The sequence below is a fragment of the Gymnoscopelus braueri genome (assembly GCF_963280865.1).
Source record: "Gymnoscopelus braueri genome assembly, chromosome: 1".
NCBI classification, from domain to species: Eukaryota; Metazoa; Chordata; class Actinopteri; order Myctophiformes; family Myctophidae; genus Gymnoscopelus; species Gymnoscopelus braueri.
In genome coordinates this window covers 6,341,282-6,369,168 of record NC_137603.1, presented here as the reverse complement: position 1 = coordinate 6,369,168, position 27,887 = coordinate 6,341,282, and the positions used below count along the sequence as shown (strand labels likewise).

Here is a 27,887-nt window from a genome sequence, read left to right as displayed (position 1 = left end):
TTGTATGTTTGTTTGTTTATTGTTGAGTGAGAAAACAATGTTGGACATTAAGCTAATGATCAGGGGACCTCATAGAGTTATAATGGGGGACCCCCCCCAAAATAATTTGATGAAACCATGCACCTCTAAAGCAGCTGCACTGGTGTGTTGGCTCCCTCTGCTGGTTCACTTGTGTCTATGTGAGGAGGTGTGTGTTTACATGGAGTGCTTACTTTATGGTTCAGTTTTATATAGGCTGTGAACTTGAACTTTAGACTGGCGTTGACCCCTCCTCCTACACTGACCTTGGCGCCTCCTACACTGATCTTGGCTCCTCCCAGCCTTTCTAGGCTAAATGACGTCGTTTGTGTGTATGTCAGTTGTATATTAGTTTAGACTGATTTGGAAGCAACAGGCGAAAAAACAAATCTATGATGGGAATGTTTTCCTTGCCATGGTTTTCAGCCACTACATGGACACTGCTGGTCCTGTTGTTTACTCTGCTGTTACTGTGAGTATCATTATAGTCCCTCTTCTTCTGCCTTTATTTTATTCTTGTCTTGTTTGTAGCCGTTAAGCAGCATCTAACTGATCTAAGTTGCTTGAGGCTACTTGTTTTGCATTCCTCCCGAAGCTGCGCAACATTGTTTCCTCATTTCAAACAAGCACAGTTAGGAAGTAGGCCACATGACGCTCGTCTGTCACAAGCGTCATGGCGCAACTTGTTACTGGCTTTGGCATGTTCTCCATTTACAACCCTTACATCTACATAAAGGTTCAGATTTCAGATATAAAGTGCTTACCTCATGGCTACGGGTGTAACAAGTTAAAACGCTTGGGTGTAAGTATCCGTATCTTCCGTATTGTTCAATAAAAAGCATTTTAATCCGATCGGTGGCCATGTTCTCAAAGAGTTACAATGTATCAGAGGTGCAATACACCTCTCAACCGATAGGGTCGCATAGTTGAAAGCATAATGGACATTTTGAGAAAATAGCCACCGATCGGATTAAAAGGCTTTTTATTGAACAATACGGAAGATACGGGTACTTGTACCCAAGCGTTTTAACTTGTTACATCCGTGACCGTGTGGTCAGTACTTTATATTTTAAATCTGGGTTGTAAATGGAGAAAGTGCCAAACCCATACAAGTTGTGCTATGACGCTTCTGACAGAGCGTCATGTGAACCATGGCTGATCTGTTGCTTGTGGCTACTTGTTTAGCATTCCCCATCAATACGCAGAGGTGGATTTTTTTTTTTGCTTAAGTAAAAGTATCAATACTGCAATGTAGAAATACTCTGTTACAAAAAAAGTCCGAAATTCAAAATGTACAAAAGTACAAAAGTATTGGTATCAGAATGTACTTAAAGTACCAAAAGTAGAACGTAGGCTACTCATTCTGCAGAAGGTCCCATTTCACAACTTTTCAAATGTAGAAAACATCAGTTGAAAATAGCAGATCTACAAGATCATATTGTAGATCTGCTGTTTTCAAATGGACAAAATGTGTTTATAATAGGGCTGAAGTGGGTAAGGTATGTTTTGTAATAACACAAACTAACTAGTAACTAAAGTTTTCAAATAATTGTAGTGGAGTAAAATGATAATAATAATAACTACACTCCAGTAAAGTAAAAATGCCTCAAAATTAGTACAGTAGACTACTTGAGTAAATGTACTGTCATTGTGTTAATTGACACCAGCGTGTGTTTTGCAGGCAGCAGGCTGCATTATATTTGAAAACACCTTTTGTCTTGGATTATACATGATGGTCCAACAGGAGGAGTTTTATAAATCATACACAATCAGGACTATTATATTAATTTATAGGCTACTATTGCAACTCAACAGCTACAAATCAAAGCCAACCGAAATTCCTGTTACACTACTTCCTCTATCATATCAGCAACTGTTCAATCTTATGATGAGGATGTGGCTGCACCATACGCAGAGGTGTAAAGCAACTAAGTATATTTACTCAAGTACTGTACTTAATTACAATTTCGATTGTATTTTTGCTTTACTGGAGTATTTCCAGTTTTCAGTACTTTTTCTTTTACTCCACTACATCTCAGAGGCAAATATTGTACCTTTTACTCCATTACAATTCTTAAAAAAACTTTAGTTACTATAGTAACTTGTAGATTTAGATTATTATTACCAAACACACATTAACCACTTCAGCCCTATAGCTGATCTTAATTGGATCAGCTATTTTCCAAAAAAAAAATTAATACATTTTGAACTTGTGAAATGGGACATTCTGCACAATGAGTACTTTTACTTTTGGTATCCTACTTTAAGTATATTGTGATGCCGATACTTTTTTGAATACTGGAATTTCATTTGTAACATTATTTCTACATTGTGGTATATTGGTACTATATACTTTTACTTAAGTACAAAATGTGAGTACTTCTTCCACCACTGCATATAACTGCTCAATATATGACCGTACATAGGCTAATGTGATTGTGCAACTTGTGCTACAATAATCAGTGGTGTAAAGTAACAAAGTACATTTACTCAAGTACTGTACTTGAATACAATTTCGAGGTATTTGACTTTACTGGAGTATTTCCAGTTTTCAGTACTTTTACTTGTACTCCACTACATCTCAGAGGCAAATATTATACTTTTACTCCACTACAATTATTTGAAAACTTTATAGTTACTAGTTACTTTGTAGATTTTGATCAATTATTGCAAAAGATACACTTCAACCTTATATACATTTAGATCATTTGAAAATAGCCGATCTACAAGCTCAAGATCTGCTATTTTCAAATGATTTTTATGCATTTGAAAACTTGAAATTCTGCATAATGAGTACTTTCTGCTTTTGGTACTTTAAGTACATTTTGATGTCAATACTTTTCTACTTTTACTCAAGTAAATTCTTATTTCCGGACTTTTACTTGTAAGGGCACGGTCACACCGCACTTTTATTTTACCTCTGGGGTGGAATCTGCCAATGCTTTGTCAATGCAAATGCGTGGATTCGTGGTCTTGCGCATCTTTCACTCGAATCCACACATTTGCATTGACAAAGTATTGGCAGATTCCGCCCCAGAGGTAAAATAAAAGTGCCGTGGGGCCGTGCCCTAACAGAGTATTTCTATATTGCTGTATTGACACTTTTACTTAAGTAAAAAAAAATTGAGTACTTTTTCCACCACTGACAATAATGATGGGCACCCCCCCCCCCCTTTGTGTCATCTAGATATAGTATTTGGCCTTATGGCTTTTTCAAGAAGCTGGGAATTCCAGGACCCAGACCTCTGCCTTTCATGGGAACTCTGGCACAGAGCATGGGAAAGGTAAGTCATCTGATCTGTGTGCTGGCTGATAGAATTATTATTTGACTCCAGAGGGCGCCAAATTCACCTTTTACTCTTTATTGTGACCTGAGGTGACTTTGGCCTACAGTCTATCAGGTTACATAATACCAATGGAACCTTTCTGGTCAGGTTGAATTACTAAAGGTTTAAGCGTTTTTAAATGGCTTTTTGGCATGACATGTTGAATAATAATAATAATAATAATAATAATAATAATAATAATAATAATATTATTATTATCAAGTTCATGCAATGACCACAAAAACAATTAGTATTCTATTCTGAACTCTTACGTTTTTTGATTGTCATCTCATCTGTTGTAGGCTTATAGATCAGCTATTTAATATATTTTTTTGCCTCTCCCTTATATTATTTGACAATTTGGCCAACGGTTGACCGGTTTTTATATTTATAGTTTGTTGATTACTTTTTGATGCAGTAATTTTAGTAATTTGTAAAACAAAAAGAGGGAAAAAAGCCAAAAAGGTATCAAAAAGGTCTTAACTTGTCACTTCAATGTCATCTGGGGACCCCCCCCCCCCCAAACAAAAACAAATAAATAATAATAATAATAATATGGGGACCGCCCTGGGGTAGGCTACTAATGCTATCACCAATGTCACATGTTACTATGTTTTGATGACTTTTTCCGTCTTTACATTTTCTGCATCCTCTGTCTAACCAGTAATACCTTTATTCCTGACATGTTGTAGGGCTTTGTGGGGTTTGACATCGACTGCTATAGAAAGTATGGGAACGTGTGGGGGTGAGTTTAATTCATTCACATTCTACAGCTTGTAATGGCGTTGTTTATGAGGCCGGGTAACAGGAAGAGTGGGCACTAAGGAAGAGTGGGCACAAAGGGGCACCTCCATGTAAAATTGCCTATTTTCCCCAAAATATTAATAATAAAATATTTGGAAAACTTAAGTAAAGTAAAGCATAGCTTACATGAATTGAACATGCTTGAATCTTCGACAATTAAAGTCTCATATATCTACATATTGCTACAGATTGCTACAAAAGCTCCATATACAATCATTTTGGCCATATACAAGAAGTTTAAGGATACATTTAGGTCTGAGAATGATGTACGGTGCATGTTCAAATCAATTTACATTACTTAAGACCATTTTTCAAATGTTTTATTTTTCAACATTTTGGAAAGATTTTGACCTGATGGTCAAGATTCAGTTTATCCCCAGAGCAAGCGGGCAGGCTCTATTAGCTCAATGGTAAAACAATATCAGGCCTTGCGCAGGAAACCGGGTTCAAATCCCAGAGAGAAGAGGAAAGTTACATAGTGCAACTTTAACAACATGACTTCTAGTTGGTGCTGAGAAAAGATGAGAAGCCACGCCCCCCAAAAATACTTTACTGTTTGCATCTTTGCATGTCTTAATATTTTCATAAGCACTGAGTTCATATGCAGTGGTGGAAGAAGTACTCAGATATTTTACTTAAGTTAAAAGTATCAATACCGCAATATAGAAATACTCTGTTACACAAGTAAAAGGCCTGTGTTCAAAATGTTACTCGAGTAAAAGTAAAAAAGTATTGGCATCAAAATATACTTAAAAGTACCAAGTACTGAAATGTTTGAAAATAGCAGATCTACACGCTTACAACGCGTGAGCTTGTAGATAGGCTATTTAAATAGCCAATGTATGAAATAGGGCTAAAGTGGCTAATGTATGTTTTATAATATAATAATTTATATACGTTTTCAAATAATTGTAGTGGAGTAAAAGTACAATATTTGCCTCTGAGATGTAGTGGAGTGGAAGTAACAGTACTGAAAACTGGAAATACTCCAGTAAAGTAAAAAATACCTCAAACTTGTACTTAAGTACAGTACTTGAGTAAATGTACTTAGTTACTTTCCACCACTGTTCATAATGTGATTTTTGTGGCGTTCATGTGTAGGACATTTGAAGGACGCAAACCGGTGTTAGTGGTGGCAGACCCTGAGATGATCAAAACCATCATGGTGAAGGAATGCTACTCGGTGTTTACCAACCGCAGGGTGAGTATCACATTCATACAACACCCTCTGCCAAATACATGTTATTTCACACCAGTGAATAATATCGTTGCTGTCGGGGCAGAAACCTCTTATCTCCATATCCCAGCGCTACTCAACCCGCGGCCCGGACGCAGCGTCTTGGCGGCCCCCTCATGGTCAAAAAAAATATATATTTAAGCACAGGATAAAAATATACATTTCCGTTCAAATATATGGGTTGCTAAAACATTTTTCAAAAACAAACAGACAGACATACATACAGGTGCGTTACAGGTATAATGCATAGTTTTCTATGCATTTCGGGTTTTTGGGGGGGTTTGACCCCCACATTTTTCCGGCCTCGCGGCTTTGCCGCGCGCCCAGGATAGGTGTCCCTTATTTCAATCTCTGGGAGTTGGCAACCCTAACCTTGCCATACCTTAGCTTTTGCTGAACTGATGCCACTGGACATACACACAAAATAAACTGGTACAGTGAAAAGAATATGATGTCAAAATGTACGGATATAGAGTATGTACGGATTTTTGTATTTTATTAATATGTTCAATGCCGAACACACAGATTAAATTGTTAATTGCAATTATTTGACAAGTGTCAACTTAAATTTGTAATGGTGACAGCCCTACCGACAGAGAGACGATGCACAGTATGTGTGCTCAGGTCAGGTCATGGTTGTAAAATATAGATTTTGGAACATTTCAAAAATTCCATTTTCAATGTCTTCATTTTTTTCCTTTTTCTTTCTCTCTGTCCGATAACTCTGACGAAAAAATCATCACTGTGACGAAAAAAATAGGAAGGCTCACATTTGCTACACTGGTTGTAGTGAAAAAATGGTGAACTTCTCTTACCCGAGTAAAGCAATTCTTGTGAAAATATGGGGACCTCGCCATATATGATGTTTATGGACCTTAAGAATAGGATGCATTCATAAACAAATACTGGTGCTAATCACAGTATCATGTTCACAGGAAATGGATAAAGACCTCATGGGGCCTATGGCGGATGGATTGACGGTAGTTAAAGATGAAAAGTGGAGGAGAATTCGGAGTACTATATCTCCGTCTTTCACGAGTGGAAGGCTGAGGCAGGTAATAACAGTATGTTGGTCCTTACTACGTAGTGAAATGGCATGTGTGTCAATGGTCATTCACAAATGGACTAATCTTTAAGGGGAACTATTCCAACCAGCCTACATAATTCTTTGCATCACATTGGTTTGGCTGTACTGAATTTTCAACAGTGAGAGTGCCAAGTTTTTTTACTTAAGTAAAAGTATCGATACTGCAATGTAGAAATACTCTGTTACAAGTAAAAGTCCGGAATTAAAACATGACTTGAGTAAAAGTACAAAAGTAATGGTATCAACATAAAGTACCAAAAGTAAAAGTACTCATTATGCAGAATGTACCCTTTCAAGTTTTCAAATGTATAAAAATCTTTTGAAAATAGCAGATCTGCAAGCTCACAATGCGTCGCAACACATTGTGAGCTTGTAGATCGGCTATTTTCAAATGGCCGAAATCTATATAGGGGCTGATCATTTACTACTTATTATGGCTCTATTCTTCATACTGTGTGTGGTTGTGTGCAGTGATGGAAAAAGTACTCCCATTTTTTACTTGGATATTTAATTTTCAAAACAAATTTGGGTCATTTTATCGTCTACTCAGGCGTTTGGGAGCACCCCAGACAGTTTTGAAGTTGCTTGATTCAGTATTTAGATATTTGATCAGACAAACCCATTGTAACTTCAAACTCCATTTTAACCATGTTAGATTCATCTAAAACACCCGTCCTTGGTTCTGGTGATTGATATTGTCCTTCTAATACACGTGGAGACCGTGTTTTTTCAATTAATTCTTTAATTTATTTTTGGAAAATGAAAAAAAAAAAAGGAAAAACAGCCCCCTCACGTATTCGGACGGCAGGATGAGTCACCAGAACCAAGGACGGGTGTTTTTGATAAATCTAACATGTTAAAAATGGAGTTTGAAGTTATTGTATTGGGTTTGTATAGGAAGAGGGCGTGTCTGATAAAATGAATATCAAATATCTAAATACTGAATCAAGCAACTTAAAAACTGTCTGTGGGGCTTAAAAAAGCCTGAGTAGACGATAAAATGACCATTGGAAAGTGATATAACCCTTTAAGTTAAAGTATCAATACCGCAATGTAGAAATACTCTGTTACAAGATAAAGTCCGGAATTCAAAATTTACGTGAGTAAACGTACACAAGTATTAGTATCAAAATGTACTTAAAGTACTGAAATTAGAAACCACTCATTATGCAGGATGTCCCATTTCACAAGTTTTCAAATGTATGAAAATCATTTGAAAATAGCTGATCTACATGCTCACAATGCGTCACATCGCATGAGCTTGTAGATTGGCTCTTTTCAAATGGCTGAAATGTATATAGGGCTGCAGTGGTTCATGTATGTTTTGTAATAATAATCAAATAAATGTAGTGGAGTAAAAGTACAATATTTGGATCTGAGATGTAGTGGAGTAGAAGTAAAAGTATTGTAAATTGGAAATACTCAAGTAAGTAACTCAAGTAGTACAAGTCAAACTTGTACTTAAGTACAGTAATTGAGTACAAGTACTTAGTTACTTTCCACCACTGGTTGTGTGTCTGTAGTACTGTACTGTAGAAAAATAAGATTCCATGCAATACCACTACAACAGTATGACTTGCTACCATAAAGTCGCAGGTGTACAAGTAAACTTATTACAGCGAGGAAACCATGCCATATGCATGTTTTAAAACAGTTCACAGGTTTAAGAGTAGCCATTCTAAATAAAACGTTGTATTGCTAGAAATAAGTCCATTTCTGCTGATGTGTGGCAGGATAAAGCTGTGAAGAGCTTTCGATATAACACAGACACACCACTCTCTATATAAAAAGTAGACGAGATAAATCCTTTTTTTGATCTACTACATGATTTATTTGAATTATTCATAGTCTATGACCGTAATACACATGATATTATGGTAGATAAAGGTACATTTTCAATTGATTTAATAAGGTAACGACTAAATGACAGATCATGTAAATACTTTCCCGTATGAAATACCCAGTACAAGTCAGTGGGTTGAATCAGACAATCATTAGTAGTCATAGTAGTCGTCATAGTATTCGTCATAGTGGTCATCGTCAGGGTAACCAGTCATAGTCGGGACAGATGCTCAAACGAGATGCACAAACAGAAGGTAAATAACCTTGCCATGTATCAGTACATGGCACGTCATTCCACCCGTTTCCCAAGTTTATATTCACACAGGCTTCCCTTATACCACGATGATTGTTTGGCTCTCCCTTATACCACATGGTGAAGCTCACTTTGCATCCATCAGACCACATCCACCAACGATCTATGAAAATGTCAGTCAGTCCAATCCAGGTCCATGGCTCTGATGGGTCAGCTCCCCGGATCAGCGTTCGGACAAAGTCGTGCTCCTCCTCGCTGTGGATGGACACCAGGTTGGCACCTTGAGCAGAGGAGGAAGAAGTACTCGCATACATTACTCAAGTAAAAGTAGCAATACCACAATATAAACATATTCTGTTACAAGTAAAAGGCCCGTTTTCAACATGTTACTTGAGTAAAAGTACAAAAGTATTAGCATTAAAATGGACTAAAAGAATCAAAAGTGAAAAATGTTTGAAAATAGCAGATCTACAAGCTCACAACGTGTCGCGTTGTGAGCTTGTAGATTGGCTATTTTCAAATCGCTTTATGTACAATATTTGCCTCTGAGATGTAGTGGAGTAGAAGTAAAAGTACAGAAAACTTGAAATACTGCAGTAAAGTAAAAGTACCTCAACATTTTACTTAAGTACTAGTTAGTTACTTTCCACAACTGACCTTGAGACAAGCAGTTCCGCTCCGCCTCGCCCCAGGTCATACGTGTACTGACGAACCTGTAGCAGCGACCCTTGAAGCTGTACCAGTTGATTGGACAGGATCCACGGACCATGTGCCCGGTGTCTAGCGCCAGCAGGCCCAGCACGCATAGGAGATGAGAAATCAGGAGCATGATGTCAGCCTGAGGTTGTCTCTCTGTCAGTGGAGCTTGGATTGGGTTCTTCTTGATGTGTCTCTGTTGGTGTCTGTATCTTGCAGACGTTACGTTGCTTGTCTTTTTTTATCTGTTCTACAGAGGGTGTCTGCACGGTTGGCATAATATGATTGGTCGTAATGTGTTATTGTGTTCACACAATTGCACCTTTCATCTCAGAAACCCACACCTCCCATCCAGGTCCACTGGCAGTACAGCCAGACATCCTCATGGGATACGACGACAAAACGTACTTTATATGAGAGAGAAAGATAAGATATGATCCTCAACATGATGTGGAATACCGTTTCCCAGACGCTATCAATGATTTGATTACTTGTCAGTGCCAACCAACGCCCGCGTGTGCACGCAATTCATTGTGTTCACACCACGTGTGAACACAATTGCACCTTTCATCTCAGAAACCCACACCTCCCATCCAGGTCCACTGGCAGTACACCATATGTACAATTTTGAGGTATTTTTACTTTAGTGGTAAAGTATTTCCAATATTCAATACTTTTACTTCTACTCCAATACAGCTCAGAGGCTAATATTGTACTTTTACTCCACTACAATTATTTGAAAACTGTAGTTACTTTAGATTATTATTACAAAACATACATGAACCACTTCAGCCCTATGCATTTCGGCACTTGAAAAGAGCTGATCTACAAGCTCACAATGCGTTGCGATGCGACACATTGTGAGCTTGTAGATCTGCTATTTTCAAAAGATGGTTATACATTTGAAAACTTGAAATGTGACCTTCTGCCTAATGAGTACTTTTACTTTTGGTACTTTTAAGTACATTTTGATACCAATACTTATGTACTTTTACTCAAGTACATTTTGAATTCCGGACTTAAGTAAGTATTTCTACATTGCAGTTTGATACTTTTTACTAACGTAAAACATTTGAGTACTTTTTCCACCACTGGTAATTTCCCAGTTGCTCTTGCAGCGTCCATCTGACCGACCCGAGGGCACTACACTCCCTCGGGTTCGTCAGCAGTGCTCACCCAGTTTGAAGTCGATCGGTCGGACGGTTCTCGAGTTACACGAACTACAGATGGGACAGAGATTTGGCACATTTAGGCCTGTCACCCACCTCCTATCAGCCTACTTTCCCTATCCCTCTCTATGAATGAATGAATGCATTTTCGTGTCCTGTCCAAAAGACCCATCCCTTACGGGATTATAAGACACCAAAAACATAAACAAACAATATCAAATTCTCTTCCTGGAAGACTGCACAAAGGAAAACGTGCAGTCTCTAAACAAAAATTAAGAAAAGAGAGAGTTTTGGCACATTTATAGTAGGATGTACTGGAAAAGGACGCTGTTCAGGCCAGGGGACTGTCATGACAATAGTCAAATGGCCAAGGGGCCCCCGGGGGGGGGGGGGGGCTCGGCCCAGCCAGAGCTCTTAATTGAGGGGGGGGGGGGGGGGGGCGGGGGGGGGGAGTGTGTGTGTACACGCACAGATCTGAAAAGCTACCTAGTCTGCCTTATGTACAATTATGAGGTATTTTTAACTTAACTGGAGTATTTCCAATTTTCAGTACTTTTACTTCTACTCCACTAAATATTTTGATTATTATTACAAAACATACATTAACCACTTCAGCCATATATACATTTTGGCCATTTGAAAATAGACGATCTATACAAGCCCACAATGCGTCACAATGCGTCACATTGTGGGCTTGTAGATCAGCTATTTTCAAAAGATTTTAATACGTTTTATTTAAAAACGTGTGAAATGGGACATTCTGCTTAATGAGTAGGCTACTTTCTACCTTTGGTATACTTTAAGTACATTTTGATACCAATACTTTTACTGAAGTAAATGTTGAATTCTGGACTTTTCCCACCACTGTAGACAGGTGGAGAGACAGATCGTGATGATACATGATACATGATGGCCCACTTCTCTGTGTGTATTCCTATGAGAGGAATGAAGTCTCTCTGTGTGTGTGTGTGTGTGTGTGTGTGTGTGTGTGTACTCCTATGAGAGGAATGAAGAGACATGATACATGGCCCACAATTGTACTAATCAGGGGGTCATCTCCATGCTTTTTTATTTTGACAAAATATTATTTTGACAAGAATGTCCTCCACAAGCGGAGGACATTCTTGTCAAAATAAAAATGTTGCCACGGACATACAAAATTAGTTTTGTATATTACCAGAAACACATAAAGAGCTAACCCTATGACAAGTACAGGTCAGAGATAAACGGGTCCTTGCAAATAAAACATTTGAGAACCACTAGTAGGCTACTAGTGGACTCCTAATGTGCCATAGTGAGTGTCATAGTGAATCAGTGTCATGCATATTCTGAAGAAAACCTAGAGACTTGCCATTCAGTAATTGGGTATTATGATCAAAATAAGAACATAATGTTTAAAAAAAAAAGAAAATCAAACATTTGCCATGGACAAGACCAAGTCTTTGCCACGGACACATTTGTCCGTGTACGGACATATTGACTAATGGATTTTTTTTTTTTTTTCCTTTGGTGAAGGTGTTCCCTATTGTACAGCAGCATGCAGACAGACTCGTTGAGACTCTGGGGAAAAGCAATTTGGATGAATCTGTTGACATTAAAAGGTATGTTTTCAAGCAGCATAACCTACAGTAGCACCCAGTGGCCTTGTGTATACGGTTGTCACGATAATGACATTTTACTTGATTATTAATTGCCAAACAAATAATTGCGATCGATCAATGATTTAATTGTATTTTTGGCATTGAACATTGGAACGTATAGATTAAAAATACATTTCTGTTGACCTTTTTAGGCTTCATAAACAAAGAATCTGCAGGGCAGATATGACAAATAACCTAAAGCGGCACTATGTAACTTTTGTAATTGAAAAAAATGTAATTTTGTTCATTCTGTATGATAGAGTATGTTAATACAATATAACTTATACAATTGTGGTGGTTGTATTTTGTTTCCCTGCTCTTCTATTGAGACGTTTAGATTGTGTCAAAGGTCATGTCTCACCTAGACACAGGATCTGATCAAGGGCCCAGCTTCCGGCTTTGAAATTGAGTTTGTAATGAAATAAAATGATACAAAATTATTTTCTAAAGCGTATAAACTTAAAAACTTAGTTTTTTCATTAAAGTTAAGAATACAAGATTGAGAACATTTAAATAAAATCCAATCACATTTATACAAATAAACATAAATACAATTATATGAAAACTTTATTTACTAGTCACTGTGTAGATTTGAATTATTATTACTAAACATACATTAACCACCAGTCTTCAGCCCTTCAGGCTATTTGCAGTGATGGAAAGTAACTAACGTACATTTACTTAAGTACTGTACTTTGTGTTTTGTACTTCACTTGAGTATTTCCAATTTCCAATACTTTTACTTCTACTCCACTACATCTCAGTGGAAAATATTATACTTTTACTCCACTACAATTATTTGAAAACTTTAGTTACTAGTTACTTTGAATATTTTGATTATTATTACAAAACATACATTAACCACTTCAGACCATTTGAAAATAGCCGATCTACAAGCTCACAATTGTGAGCTTGTAGATCTGCTATTTTCAAAAGATTTTTTATACATTTGAGAACTTGAAATTGGCCATTCTTCATAATGAGTACTTTTACTACATTTTGATGCCAACACTTTTGTACTTTACTCAAGTACATTTTGAATTCCAGACTTTTACTCATAACAGAGTATTTCTATATTGCAGTATTGATACTTTTACTAAAGTAAAACATTTGAGTACTTTTTCCACCACTGGCTATTTGAAAATAGCAGATCTACAAGCTCACAACGTGTTGCTATGCGGTGCGTTGTGAGCTTGTAGATCTGCTATTTTCAAAATGTTTTCATACATTTTATACATAATGATAAGGGGTGCAGTGCACTTTTAAAAATAGGATTTGGGTTTTGGTCAATTGATTTACTTTGTTTTCATATTACATTGACACAACGCTGTCACCGCATCCTGCAACAGACGAGGCCAGGCAGAGCCCGTCCAACGATTGGTTGTGAAATCGCCCTGGCAACCAACAACAACCAATAAAACCCACAACTGTCCCTTCGGACTATAGGATCTATTCTAAACTACGGGCTCCTGGAGATGGGGTCCTAAAACTTGAGTGTCGAGTAACTCAGGCTTTGAGCACAACAAAACTGTGTCCTTGTATTTTAGTTATGAAAAAGGTCTCGTTGAGAGCTAAATGAACGGCCCATGGTAAGGGTAATGCTTTACAAAGTTGTAAGAGAAATCCCCTCGTCTGACTGACCATCTTGTCCGCGTCTGATAGCCTAGTGAAAGTAAATGAAACTCGCCCCAAAACACGCTCACCCCCAATCTTTTTCGCGGACCGACGGTTCTTGTATTTGTTTGACGATAAGGTTAGAACTAAGTTTAGGGTTAGGCATAGTTTTACTGAGGTTACGTTTAGAAATAAGGTTAGGTAGGTTTAGGCATAGTTTACTGAGGTTACGTTTAGGAATACCAGCCAGGTGAATGCCGCCGGATTTGCCCCTGGGCGACTGTGTTTTGGGGCGAGCGTTTTGGTATTCACCGTGGGACTGCCTAGCAGCACCTCCTCCGCTCAGAAACGGTGTTTCAACGTCTCTGACAGACGTATATATATATTTCTTTGGCGATATACAAGTAGCTTAGAAGATTGTAGTATGTCCATAAAAATCTGCTATATATATACCTAACCGTTGCATGATCCATAAATTAACAACGAGCCTCGTGTCGAGTCATTCATATCATTTATTAATTAATTTAGCTCATAGGTCTCTCTGGAAGGCATTGTAGTGGTAGATAATCTTTAATCTCACTCAGTATTATTGAGAGATTGTTGAGAAAAACTAGCAATCTTTGTGGATTTCACGTAAACAAATATAAACACCTTTACCGCAGCTGCGCAGCAAATGCACAATCAGTGAAAATATTAATGACAAAAACATCGGGGGAAATAATGACCGATACATCGGGCTCACCGATGTATCGGTCGGGCTCTAAATACTATATGCTTCCAGTCGCTAGTTTAAAGTCTTCTTTCAATCACCATGATATGCGCTTTGGTAAGTTATGGTCCGATTTATCTTAAAATTTATGAAAAAGTATGGTATGCTCTAGGAGGGGCGGGATGATTTGATTGACAGGCTACACAACCAATAGCATTCATTCCCCGCCCCCGCTCTTGATTGACAAGCTATCCAACCAAAAGCATTAATTTCCGTCGTCATAGGATGTGACGCGATTTGACGCGATATAGAAAGATGGCGGATTTGAAATGGCTGAACAATATTCTTCATTTACGGTCTGTAGAAACCAATGGTGTCACTTTGTCCATTCTTTTTTACTGTCTATGGATCTGAAACGAATTGTGACCTGATGGTCTAGATTCAATGTATCCCCTGAGCAAGCAGCCAGGCTCTATTAGCTCAATGGTAAACATTTCAGGACTTACGATCAAAACCGAGTTCAAATCCGGGGTAGAAGAGGAGTTACATAAATAATATTATTATAATTTAAATATACAAAGAAATTACTTTGTAACATTTGTGTGTGTGTGTGTGTGTGTGTGTGTCTGTCTGTCTGTCTGTCTGTCTGTCTGTCTGTCTGTCTGTCTGTCTGCCTGCACTGGGTGAAAAATAGGGGTTACAAAAATGTAATAAAAACAAAATAAATTGACTTCTACTACCTGGCCTGGTGGAGACCTGTGCTCCGAGGAGCACATTGTTCTAGTTGTATGTATTTTTTGTCTTATGTCATGCTCTTATGTTATGTCTCGTTTGTTTCAGCTTCGTGGGGCCCTACAGTTTAGATGTTGTGACCAGCGCCTCGTTCGGTGTGGATACCAACTCTATCAACAACCCAAATGACCCTCTTGTCAGTCATGTCAAGAACATTCAGAATTCATTCAGAATGTGGATCTTTTTCATGATGAGTATGTAGTCTGTCAAATTACACAATAGCATCAATAGGAAATGATGTCTTTGACAATCCAAATGTGTTAAAGGTAGGGTAAGTGCTTTTCTTTGGCTGAAATAAGTGTTAAATATCTCTACATTCTGATAGTACTCATTGCTATGGAGTGTTTGTTCAGTATCAGGAGTCTCCATGTCTCTCCACCTCTTAAACAGAAAATGCATTTTCAGGTCACGATACCAATTTTATCCAATCAGGATGGAGAACTCAGTCAGGATACAGATTAAACAAAATTGGAAGTGTTGACAAAGAAATGAGCTGAACAAATTGGAACTGGAACATAAAAAATGAAGCTGATAAATGGGTACTCTCTCCTGATTGGCTGAAATGTTGTCACCTACCTGAAAACGTATTTTCTGTATGTTAAAGCATTGGAGAGACAGGGAGACCCCTGTGACTGAACAAACACTATAGCAATGATTACTATCAGAATATTTGGGCGGGAACCCCTATTTGTAACTAAACCTTTCAAGACGGGAACCCCTTTTGGGGTTCTTGTTGCTATGTACATATAGCATCATACATTTGTTGTAATTTTTGAATAAATATTAGAAGTTTTTCAGAAAACTTAGGTCAGGATTTAGAAGGCGTTTTTAGAATGGGCCTCAGGTCCTAATGGGTTAATGTAAGTGCAAAGTCTATGAAGCACGGTTTGTTACATTCTTGTGTGTACATTATATACTCATATAAATGATGTACATTTTGTTATGTAGAGGATGTTGGGTGTAAATGGTTGTGTAGTTTCAACACGTTAACAGGTTAACCCATTAAGACCTGAGGCCGATTCTGAAGAAAAAAAAATGTATGTTTCTATGTCAATGGTTCTCAAGCTTTTTCCTTCTTCTTAGCGTGATAGAAGTTCTTAAAGTACAACGTCACCCATTTTCAACAGGTCTTCATATAATTCGTCCTCACTAATGCTCATTGTAATATGGCACCATTTCTGTCTACTCACTCAGTCTGTGTCTCAGAGGAGGGCATATTGTGGACAGTTGAGAAACCCGTCTACCAGTGACATCATCGATGGGGAATCCAAGCTAATAGAAACTACAGGCTTTCTATTCCTGGAAAGTTAGCATGGTATAATGGAAGCCATTGTTCTCACGTTAATAAAGATGTCACTGGTAGACAGGTTTCTGAAGTGTCCACAGCCCTCCTATGAGACACAGATTGAGTAGGAAAGAATTGCACCATTTTATCAGGAGCATTAGTGAGGATCTATTATATGAAGATAGGTTGAAAATGGGTGAAGTCGTCCTTTAAGCTCAACAAGAATCAATAGGTCACCAATACTGGTGCAACACGAGCACTACTGGTGCCTGTAGGTGAACTAGCCAAAGACATTATTTTTTTGACAGAAGCTACTTTGTTGGTGTTCATTCATGTGTTAAGAAATGACTTATTTTCTGTCAATTACACACCCCATGAAGCCTTGGATTCATGGAGTTTTTTTGTTTGTTTTCGTAGCATTCCTGAGCCAATAAGTTGATGACCAGCGTAGACTTGCAGAGTCGCCTACTGACCGATGACCCAGGCATCAAATTATTGGCCTAGGAATGAGACAAAAACTAAAGAAATCTCCACGATTCAAGGATTCATGGGTTGTGTAATTGATAGAAAATAAGTTATTATTTTGGGTGAACTACTCCTTTTAACTCATTGAGTGCCATAATTATTAATATCTATGTGTGATTTTGAGAACTTTCACAGACCTACAATGAGAGTGAATGGAATCTCTAAATACAGGGCCTCAAGATGCTGATAACCAATTCTTTCTTCTTTCAGTGTTTTTCCCCTTCTCAAAGTACTTTTTTAGGCTGCTGGGTGTTACGATGTTCCCAAAAGACAGTCTGGACTACTTTCATAATATCCTCAAGAGATTTAAAGGCCAGCATCACACAGAGAACTCTGTAAGCCTCATTCATTTACTTCATTGTGGAAAAAGTTGCAATGCAAACAACGACCTTCAGGGTAAAAAAATACCCTTTTTTCCCTATTTTTTTCCTTTTATTTAGAGTAGCCGGTTATTCTTTACCCCTTTTCAGTGTTGATTTTGACAGCAAATTTTGATAGTTTTAGTCATAGTCCTTTTGAATAATAATTCCATTTAGTTTTAGTCATATTTTAGTCATCTGAAATGTTTTAGTTTTTGTCTAGTTTTAGTCGACTAAATATCATAAGATTTTAGTCGACTAAATCTACAGTTGATTTAGTCGACTAAAATGTATTTTGGCGGTGCCTTGATTCAGTTCAGAACGTGTGAGCGTTGGCCTACAAGTGGGCGTGCCTTCAGATCAGGAAGCAGGCCGTGCTTTACCCAATCGAATGTAGTGGGCGGGATTTACATCTGCGCGTTCGCCTATTTCTTTTATATATATATAATACTATTTAAGCCATCATTTCCCTCTCTCGGCCGCTATACTATTGTACTGGTGTGTTTCCCTGCAGGAAGACACATCCCTCTGGCTTTGATTGATTGATTGATTGAAAATTGTATTAGGCAAAAGAATGTAAAACAACACAGTTACATTTATAATGCTTTTGTCTAAAAGGTCCGGCCAAAAAAGTCCTTGCGGACTTGTTTCCGTTGGGGTCCTTGAATTAATTTCATAGACATATATAGTAGCAACCAAACAGTTCAAAAATCAACATGAAAATACAGATAATACAGAAAAAATACCACTATGTACAAAAAAAAAGCATGAAAAAATACAAAGATATGTACAAAAAAGGGGGGGGGGGGAGCATGGAAAAATAATAATTATATACAAAAAAAGCATGAGGAAATAAAAAATATGTACAAAAAAGAGGAGGGGGGGGGTCGTCTGTCTACAGGGAAACTGGTACTAGCTCCTCTTTAGGCCTCCAGAAAGATGAGTTTTTAGGGCTGTTTTGAATGAGCCCAGCGTATTGGCTGTATTTAGATTTTGTTCCACTGTTTATGTTGACAATCATCCCTGTGCAGGGGCGCCTCTGTCTGTGGGGGTGTTTTTTTTTTTGTACACACAGACCAGAAATCTTACATAGTCGAGCTTAGTCGAGCTGGAAATTAAGAGCAACTAAACAACGAGGATGTAACGTTTTATTTGTTGTCCAGAGTCGAGACTTCCTCCAGCTGATGATTCAGAATGAGATATCAGAGACGGCGCTGAAGAATGATCAGCCAAGCAAAGGTATGATGGTATATTTTTCGACATGACATTTATCTTCTTCCACCACAGTTAATCAATTCTAACCCCTTTTAACTGATTTATTTGCATTATGATTTGCTATTTTAATACACAACAATGTCCAAATTGCCCAAATTTGCTTTCTAGCTATGATAAATTGTATTTAGTATATTCTGATATAATATTATTTGGACATATTTGGATACAATCACATTTGTTGTGTGGTTAATAAATTGGCCTGTAAGATGCATTTGACCGTTAATCTTTTCAGGGGCATTACTGAAATGGTGGTCAAAATGACAGCTAGGCCTATATAGTCCATGAGCCAGACAAGATTTCATTATCGAAAGAGTGGGCAAAACCATACCTATATTAAATTGTTCATAGGGTCAATACGAGTAAATAAATATATGATAACCTCTCCACAGGAGCAGCTTTTTCATGGTTATCACACATTTTGTTATTTTCCCCATACGTACATGACAGGTGAAGAAATGACAAAATTTAAAAAAGAGTTATCATAATGAAACTTCCTGAGTTGATTACTTACATGAAGACAATGATTTATCGTATTGCAAGTTTTCTGAAATTGTATATTTAATATGCAAATCAGGCATTAGGAAAATATGCCCGCATTTGCATAACTTTCCAGAATCAACATTGGAACATTGGACAAAGCCAGAGTCAACATTCTTATTTCATTTTGTTAAGATGTTGGAGTTAAAGGTTTTTAACGAGGGAATATTCAATATCTGGCTCAATTTTGGGGCTCTGGCTCATGGACTAAATGTCTAATTTGCATATTTAAATATACAATTTCAGAAAACTTGTAATACGATAAATCATTGTCTTCATGCAAGTAATCAACTCAGGAAGTTTCATTATGATAACTCTTTTTTTAAATTTTGTAATTTTTTCAACTGTCATGTACGTATGGGGAAAATAACAAAATGTGTGATAACTATGAAAAAGCTGCTCCTGTGGAAAGGTTATCATATATTTATTTACTCGTTTTGACCCTATGAACAATTTAATATAGGTTTGGTTTTGCCCACTCTTTCGATAATCATTGCTCAATTTTGGGGCTCTGGCTCATGGACTAATAGTATTACAGTATCCTATAGCTTGGGGTTGTTGTTAATTCACTTGTCCATGTATGTATGTGTGTGTGCGTCCGTGCATTGCTCTATGCACAGTAGCCATATTGGATATAAATTGGGCCTCTTCCATTCTTCCTTACTTCCAATGACACTAATGAAGGCTCTGTTCCATTCTGGTCAAACAGCGTCAGGGTGCTCAGTGGTTTAACAGTGATATTCTTTCCAGTGGATCGGTATTTTAATGACGTCACATGCACGCGCGTCGAGCGCACGCCGCGTGCACTTTGGTGGAGGCATTCTCGTTGCGTGTAGACAGGATACCGCCACAGCAGAACTGAAGCCATAATGCTGTGTTGCGCGTGCACCGTACCTTGTGGGTGCGCGTGAAAACTGTACCGGTGGAACGCCGTGGTACTCCGTGTAGCCCCCATGACACCACTGAGGGTGCTGATATTGTGTGCATGTTGGCTCACTGGAAAAACACTCTGCTACACCAGTGGGTCTCAAAGTGTGGTCCAGGGACCCTCATGGTTCCTTGAAGGGGGGTTCCAAATGGCCCCTTACGGGTGTGTAACTCTGAGAGTGTACAAATGGAACCAAATGGACCCGTAAGGGTCCATTTGGTTCCATTTGTACACTCTCAGAGTTATGGGGGTCCTTGAAATTAAAAAAGTTTTAAAACCACTGTGCTACACTAAATGGAAGAGGGACTTCATTTGTATCATTGGTAACACCTGTGAAGGAAGTAAGGAAGCGGCCCAAGTTCTTTCCGATACGACTGCTGTGCATAGAGCCTGTTTGGTGGTTGAGCTGGGATTGTTTTGTGGGACAAAATAATTCTTGCTTCAGGGCCACCAGAATTCTAGGCTCAGCGCTGGATACAGTGACCCTCATTTATCAGCGCGGTGTAAACCAAATAATGGGCGTACGGCGAGATCACCGCAAATTTCGGTATTTGTATCAATATATCCTGACGTTGTCTTCAGCCTACGGCCCGTTCAGATCTCATGTCAGGTTGCAGGCAGTTGTTGACTTTGGCTACACCCCGTTTGTTCCATCCTAGACATGCGGCGCAGCATTGTCTCACCGTCTGACAGGCATCTGAACATATGTATCCACTCCAAAATGTGGTTACATGTCATTGTTCCGACATGTCATTATTCCGACATTACTAACCCTATCCCTAACCCTGTCCCTAACCCTAACCCTAACCGCACGCGGAAGCCACGTAGTCGGAGTAGTGGGATGTCGGACTTATGAGCAGTCACCCCAAAATGTATGTCTAACACAATAATAAATAATCCCTGTGAAAATATAACATTTTATAAACTCATTTAAACAAACAGTCATTCAGATAAGATTGCAGATCTGGCTGCATCGGCTATTTGAAAATGGCTGATCTACAAGCTCACAACGTGACAGTGCGACGCGTTGTGAGCTTGTAGATCTGCTATTTTCAAAACATACGAGCGCTTATGCGAGAGAATTTTCGGGAGTTTGGACCGGTGCAGCGGCGCCGCTGTTATCTTTTCATGGCCACCGGGAGATCGGACATTTAACCCACGGTCCAACACACACCAGCCTTCATCCATTAATGTTCTATCCAGGCTTTCTATCTCTCATTAACTCTTTGACTGCGGACGACGCGATAACGCGTCAAGTGCTACTTTGTCCAGTTGGCCGTCGACGCGTTCGACGCGCTGGACGCGCGTTCATTGTTTAATCTCTGATTGCGCTATGCTGCTTAATATTCAATGTTATTCTCGAGTTCCACTTACTTCACGGACATCTGCATCCGGTTTCATGACCTGGATTCCGTTTCCGGTTTTAGATTTTTTTCCCCAGTCATTTTCGTCCAAAATAGGTAAATAAACGGTTTTTCACACGGTATAACGGACAAACGGACAGGTTATCTTCTATAATCTATGGTCTGGGTGACGATCAGTCATCGCCGTCGTGTATCACATCGTAATTTTCGCCGATCAAAACAATCTGGGACGACGTCGCATCCGTTTTCATGTTTTTCCCTGTCTAATCTATCAAGAAGGGTGAGAGAGACCCAACGACATGATCAAGCTGTCAAGTGCTGCTCTCTAGTGACGGATTTGTGCTGGGTCTTTAAATGATGTGTCCTTAAATTATTTTCATGAGAAAAATTCAAAATATAAAAATAAAAAAACACGAAAATTGCTGGCACTGGGGGAGTACTTTATGAAAATACTCTGGCAGTCAAAGAGTTAACGCGGCGCGGCACGGGACTCGCCCGTCCGAGTCTCACTGGGAAATGGGAATAGCCTACATGACTGCTACATGAGCCGGCGAAACTCTTTCTTATTGGGTTTCCATGCTTTGTTTGGTCGTATTCTGGTTCTTCATGTCGACTTTGACTTTGACTTTGACGTTGCCCTACGGCCAGATCTAAGGCAAAAAATACACTGTTTTTTACGCTCCATTGATAAATGTGTGTGTGTGTGTGTGTGTGTTTTAGTCATGCGTTTTTTTTTTCTTTTTTCTACAGGACTGACTGAACCAGAGATCCTCTCCCAGTCATTTCTTTTCATCTTCGCTGGATATGAGACCACCAGTGTCACTCTGAGCTACATCCTTTATAACCTGGCAACCAACCCTGATGCACTGCACACTTTGCAGGAGGAAATAGATTCCATTTTCCCAAAAGATGTAATTACATGGTTATGTTGTAAAATACTTTACATTTGGTTTCAGCTCCTTCAAGTGTAACTGAATAGTTCTCCCAAATATATTAATTTAGTCACTATCTGCTCTCCCTCATACCAGTTGAAACACAGGTGAAGTTTCTTTGTCTACACAACACAGGGAGGTTAGTCAATGGTAACTAGTTATTTTAATACAGCGATATAGCCTATATTTACAGCATTTGTGCTCTACTTCAGAATGCAACTTTTCCCAAGCTGGGATCGAACCGCAGTCTCCCACACGGCAAACCGACACACATAACTCACCGTGCCAAAAGAGCTAAGCTTGGCAGAGCTGTTGCGGCCGGGTCTTGTCTGGGGCACTACACATGCATCCTCAAAAAGGTTTTATGGAAATGTTTTGCCATATTTGGCAACTCTAAAGAACTGGTCACTGTTGTGTGTTATGTGGTCAAAGAAACTTCACCCGTGTATTACAACTGGCATGAGGGTGAGAAGATTACTTTTAATTTACTAATTAAAGTACTGTACTTAAGTACAGGCAAATATTGTACTTTTACTCCACTACAATTATTTGAAAACTTTAGTTACTTTGCAGATATGAATTATTATATTATAACACATACATTAACCACTTTAGCCCTATTTTACACCTACTGTAGGTTATTTGACAATAGCCGATCTACAAGCTCACAACTCGTCGCACCGCGACGCGTTGTGAGCTTGTAGATAAGCTATTTTCAAACATTTTAGTTCTTTTACTTTTGGTACTTTAAGTACATTTTGATACCAATACTTTTGTACTTTTACTCAAGTACATTTTTAATTCCGGACTTTTACTTGTAACAGAGTACTTTTACATTCCAGTATTGACACTTTTACTTAAGTAAAACATTTGAGTACCTTTTCCACCACTGCACATGATCAAGCTGTCAATGGCATTAATGTATTCATTTCAAGAACAAAGTTCACTGTATCCATCACATCACATCATATAATACACTACATCTCATCCTGTCTGCTCACTTATGTGCTCAAATCTTGCCTTTTGGCTCCAGGCTCCTGTTTCATACGAGGGCGTGATGGACCTGCAGTACCTGGATCAGGTCATCAATGAGTCCATGCGTTTGTTTCCCACCGCCCCACGGCTGGAGAGGATGTGCAAAGCGACCGTCCAGGTCAACGGCTACACCATCCCTGAGAACACCATGGTGGGGATCCCTGCGTTGGTGTTGCACAAGGACCCCCAGTACTGGAGCAACCCTGAGCTCTTCCAACCAGAGAGGTATCAGCATGCAGTTGTTTTGCTTTAAACCAGCGTTGTTGTTCAACGTTGTTGTTTTTTTTCAGGCCAAGGACCCCTTAGCTGAGAGAGAGAGATGAAGCAGGGACCCCCCCACTACATATTGTATGAACTTGTGTTGAAGATTAAACTTTTTCATAGATTTCATAGGTAGCTTCGTAGACTTGTTTGACAGCACTATCAATGTGTAGCGTTAGTGTTGGATTAATGTTAAGGTGTATGTTCAGACTGTTAACCATTCAAAGCCTCACTACTTAGAAAACGTGTACTTGATCTGCTCCTCCCCCATACCAAACCTATTTGCCGAAAATAGCCGATCTACAAGGCGAGGCGTTGTGAGCTTGTAGATCGGCTATTTTCGGTTCAGAATAGGGATGCGAGGGTTCCAGTGGTTAATGTAAAACAAGACAGGAAAAAAGGTTCCTATCACACAAAGATTTGGCAGACCCCCTGTAGTAACTCTGAGCACCCCCTAGGGGTCCCGGACCTCCTGTTGAAGACCCCTGCTTCGCATGTCATTAATCAAGGAACCATCTAAAAAGAGATGGTTATTGTGTTCAGAAAATATGTCAATAAGGACAAAACACGCAGAAGAAAAGGAGGCATGTTTCAATGGCACAATTGGTCATTTATTTAATCCAACTAAATTGCTGGTGTATTTACGACAACTCATTGCACTCCATTGTTGCAAAACTGTTCTCACTTGTTCTCACTAATTTAAAAGGGATTATACACCCACAATTATAATTTTTTCATTACTCACCAATTGTTGTATTGAGTAGTTTGGTGTTTCTTTCTGCATGCCTTCACAAAGAACGCGTATACCAGAAATGGTAGCCGTTCTTGATACAAAGGAGTCAGATTATGTTTAACAGTAAAACGTATTTTTTTTCTTTTTACATATTACCAGACTACTTGTGCACCATGTGCTCATGTGGGAAACACAGTAGTACATGAGTGTATTTTTGTTGATAAATGTAGTTGTTGATCTTGGATCAACTCCATCATTAGACCTGAGGCCGATTCTAAAAACGCCTTCTAAATCCTGACCTAAGTTTTCTGAAAAACTTAAAATATGTATTAAAAATGTTCAACAATTGTATGTTGCTATATACTGTACATAGCAACAGGAACCCCAAAAGGGGTTCCCGTCCTGAAAGGTATAGTTACAAATAGGGGTTCCCGCCCAAAATGGGTTAAACATTTTCGTGGGGGCATGCAAAATAAAACATTTGTCATCAGGTATTCACGGCAACAGGAGGTGAGTAATTGATACACAGTTATACTTTTTGGGCGTAGAATACCTTCAATATCACCTACTAAAATATTATTAAAGAAAATGAAATACTATACAATGTTGACAGTTTAGTATGTGTGCTTTTTCTTTTGCATTTGCAGGTTCAGTAAAGACAACAAGCACAATATAAACCCATACGTCTATATGCCGTTTGGACTCGGTCCTCGTAATTGTGTTGGGCTGCGCTTTGCCGTCCTGATCATGAAGATGGTGCTCGTACGCCTCCTGCAGACTTACAGTGTGGAGACCTGCAAAGACACAATAGTGAGCTTAAAACTGCACTCAAATGCACATTTCATACAACTTAAAGTACCAAAAGTAGAAAGTACTCATTATGCAGAATGTCCCATTTCACAAGTTTTCAAATGTATAAAATGTATTAACACTTACCCTGCCAGAGTGTTTTTAGAGCAGTTTAGCCTCTGCCAGGGTTTTGAACGATTTTGTTACCTTTTCTGTAGCCACAGAAAGTATATGATTGATCCCCTGATGGTTGCTAATCACTGAGGAGATTCAGGTGTGGTTTCACAAATGTCAACGAGGTCATTGTGACCTCGTTGACATGTGTTGTTTGATGTTTGAAAATAGCTCAAAACCAGTAGTTTTAAACCAAAAAACAATGTGAATTGTTTGTCCGTTTGAATTTTAACATTGAAGTGGATGGAGCAGCAAATCTTTGGAAATTGTTATCTCCTTATTCGTTTTGAATATCGAAAAAAAGAGAAATTATTATATATATATATTTTTTTTTTTTTTTTTTTTTTTTTTTTACGTTTATAAACGTCTTTGGCAGGCAACTGCTAATTTCTCAAAGACGTTTATAAACGTCTTTGGCAGTTATTGTTTTAAAATCTTTTGAAAATAGCAGATCTACAAGCTCACAATGTGTCGCATCGCATGTTTTGTAATCATAATCAAAATCTACAAAGTAACTAGTAAGTAAGTTGTCAAATAATTGTAGTCGAGTAAAAGTACAATATTTTCCTCAGATGTAGTGGAGTAGAAGTACAAATATTGGAAATACTCCATTAAAGTAAATATACCTCAAAATTGTAGTCAAGTACAGTACTTGAGTAAAAGTACTTAGTTACTTTACACCACTGCTTAGAGTATGCAGGTTTTTAGTAAGAGTAACTACTATACCCACTGATTTCACTAAAGTGATTTTACCTCCATGTCCCTCTTTCAGGTTCCCATGGAGTTTAACTATCTGTACGGGCCAGTTAAGCCAATCCAACTGAAGTTTGTTCCGAGAAACGGTAACTAAGGAGAAGCAGTAACTATTCTCAGGGCATCAACAAATATGCTTAATGATGCTAAATTATTTTGTCACTCCACTGATGATGGCTAATAGAGATTTAAAAAAAAAGATGAACGCTACAAACACTACCATATATGATTCACAGAGCATAACATTCTAGGATGGCTGCTAATATTTGCAACTTCCTTTCGCCGTGTCTCAGCAGGAGGCTAGCCGTCTATAAGAGGGTCTGTCTGTGTGTGCCCGTGTTTTGTCTGGAGCTAATCCCGCCAGGCTGATTGGCACCAGACTTGTGATGCACACTACCAGAAGGCCAACTTAGTACAGTACCGGTAAAACTGGCTATGCATTCCATGTCTGTAATCTGTTATAAGCATACTTATAATCAAATGCATTATAATCTGCTTAAAGGCCTTCGCACACAGGATGCGATTAGTCAATCAGTTTTTACCGTATGCGAAAAGACGCACAAATCGAACTGGGTTAAAAAAAGACGCATCGCATCGCCGCATCGGGGTGTGCATGAGGTCATTGAGAACCATGTGTTCATTTAAAAAATTATATTGTCCGTTTTTTCCGTGCGGAAAATCGCACCCTGTGTGCAAAGGCCTTAAAACTCTGTAATTTGTTATAAGCATACTTATAATGCATTATAATCTGCTTCAAACTCTGTAATTTGTTATAAGCATACTTATAATGCATTATAATGTGCTTAAAACTCTGTGTGATCATAGTTTTAAGCACTCTTAAATGCTCTTAATGCTTTACAACAATCATTCACAAAGTATTGTATAATGTGCTTTTTAACTATATATTCTATGTGCAGGTGTATATGAATGTAATGTACTGTATGTGGCTTGTTAAAAATGCAAGCTGTGTTATGAGTTCCTGGCTGTGTATACACTGGAATGTTTGTTTATTTTGTTTGTGTTTTAAATTGATGTGTCTGATAATCCCATGTGGGATGGGTCAAGAAATCGTCCGGACACGGAAATAAAATATTCATTCATTGGCATCAAAAGATAATTAAAGTACCAAAAGTATAACACTGTATAATTACAGTGATAATCAGTCATAAGTACTAATAATGCAATCACAACACATTATAAAGCATTTTACAATAATATGTATGAAGTCGTACAGTCTTGTATTAAATATAATACAACTTATAAAGTCAAGTATTATAATCATACTTAATGGACATATTGGTACAGTAACGCTTCTACACATCCCATGTGGTGTACTGCAGGGACGCATTTTGGGCCCTTTATTGTGTTCTATCTAATGCTTCCCTTTGGTCAAATAATTTGTATCCATGACAGAAATGTCCACCATTATGCTGATGACACGCAGCTACACATCCCACCAAAATCCGGTATTGCAGGCAATGTGTCCTATTTATTGTCATGTCTCTCCAATATTAAGCACTGGATTCCCCAGACTTTCCTCTAGGTAAATGAGGCACATTCTGAGACTCTTTTATTCGCCTTATTACACTGTATTTGCCTGTGACAGCTGACATTTTACATAATGTTTATCTGTTATAGTTGTATTCACATTTTGCTTTGTTTGCTACTTTTTAACTCTACACAGTATGTAAAGCACTTTGGAACTTTATTTGGAAAAGCACTATACAAATAAAGTCATTGTTAATTCTCA

The 27,887-nt window shown here is 38.3% G+C and overlaps 1 protein-coding gene and 1 long non-coding RNA gene across 3 annotated transcripts in view; one reads left to right on the top strand and one right to left on the bottom strand.

Annotated features, from left to right (window-relative positions):
- The window catches only part of LOC308089856, a 390,353-nt gene that overhangs the window by 345,216 nt on the left and 17,250 nt on the right, over positions 1 to 27,887 (bottom strand). The window lies entirely within an intron of this gene.
- LOC308089695 (cytochrome P450 3A56-like) lies at positions 249 to 27,887 on the top strand. Of its 2 annotated transcripts, none has more exons than XM_080434560.1 (14): positions 249 to 490; positions 3,206 to 3,302; positions 4,037 to 4,089; positions 5,250 to 5,349; positions 6,321 to 6,440; positions 11,948 to 12,033; positions 15,236 to 15,381; positions 17,208 to 17,332; positions 18,520 to 18,595; positions 22,211 to 22,371; positions 23,426 to 23,652; positions 25,069 to 25,231; positions 26,157 to 26,226; positions 26,434 to 27,887. In XM_080434560.1, the coding sequence occupies exons 1-14, from the start codon at positions 411 to 413 to the stop codon at positions 26,439 to 26,441; spliced, it is 1,512 nt and encodes a 503-aa protein (XP_080290686.1). In that variant the 5' UTR covers positions 249 to 410; the 3' UTR covers positions 26,442 to 27,887. The 2 variants fall into 2 exon arrangements, with proteins under 2 accessions (XP_080290686.1, XP_080290685.1); XM_080434559.1 differs by having other exon boundaries at positions 26,431 to 27,887.

Coding starts and splice junctions, on each gene's coding strand:
- LOC308089695 (XM_080434559.1), top strand. CDS start 411: ATGATGGGAATGTTTTCCTTGCCATGGTTTTCAGCCACTACATGGACA. Junction 5,350..6,320: donor CGGTGTTTACCAACCGCAGG/GTGAGTATCACA, acceptor TCATGTTCACAG/GAAATGGATAAAGACCTCAT. Junction 18,596..22,210: donor GAATGATCAGCCAAGCAAAG/GTATGATGGTAT, acceptor TTTTTTCTACAG/GACTGACTGAACCAGAGATC.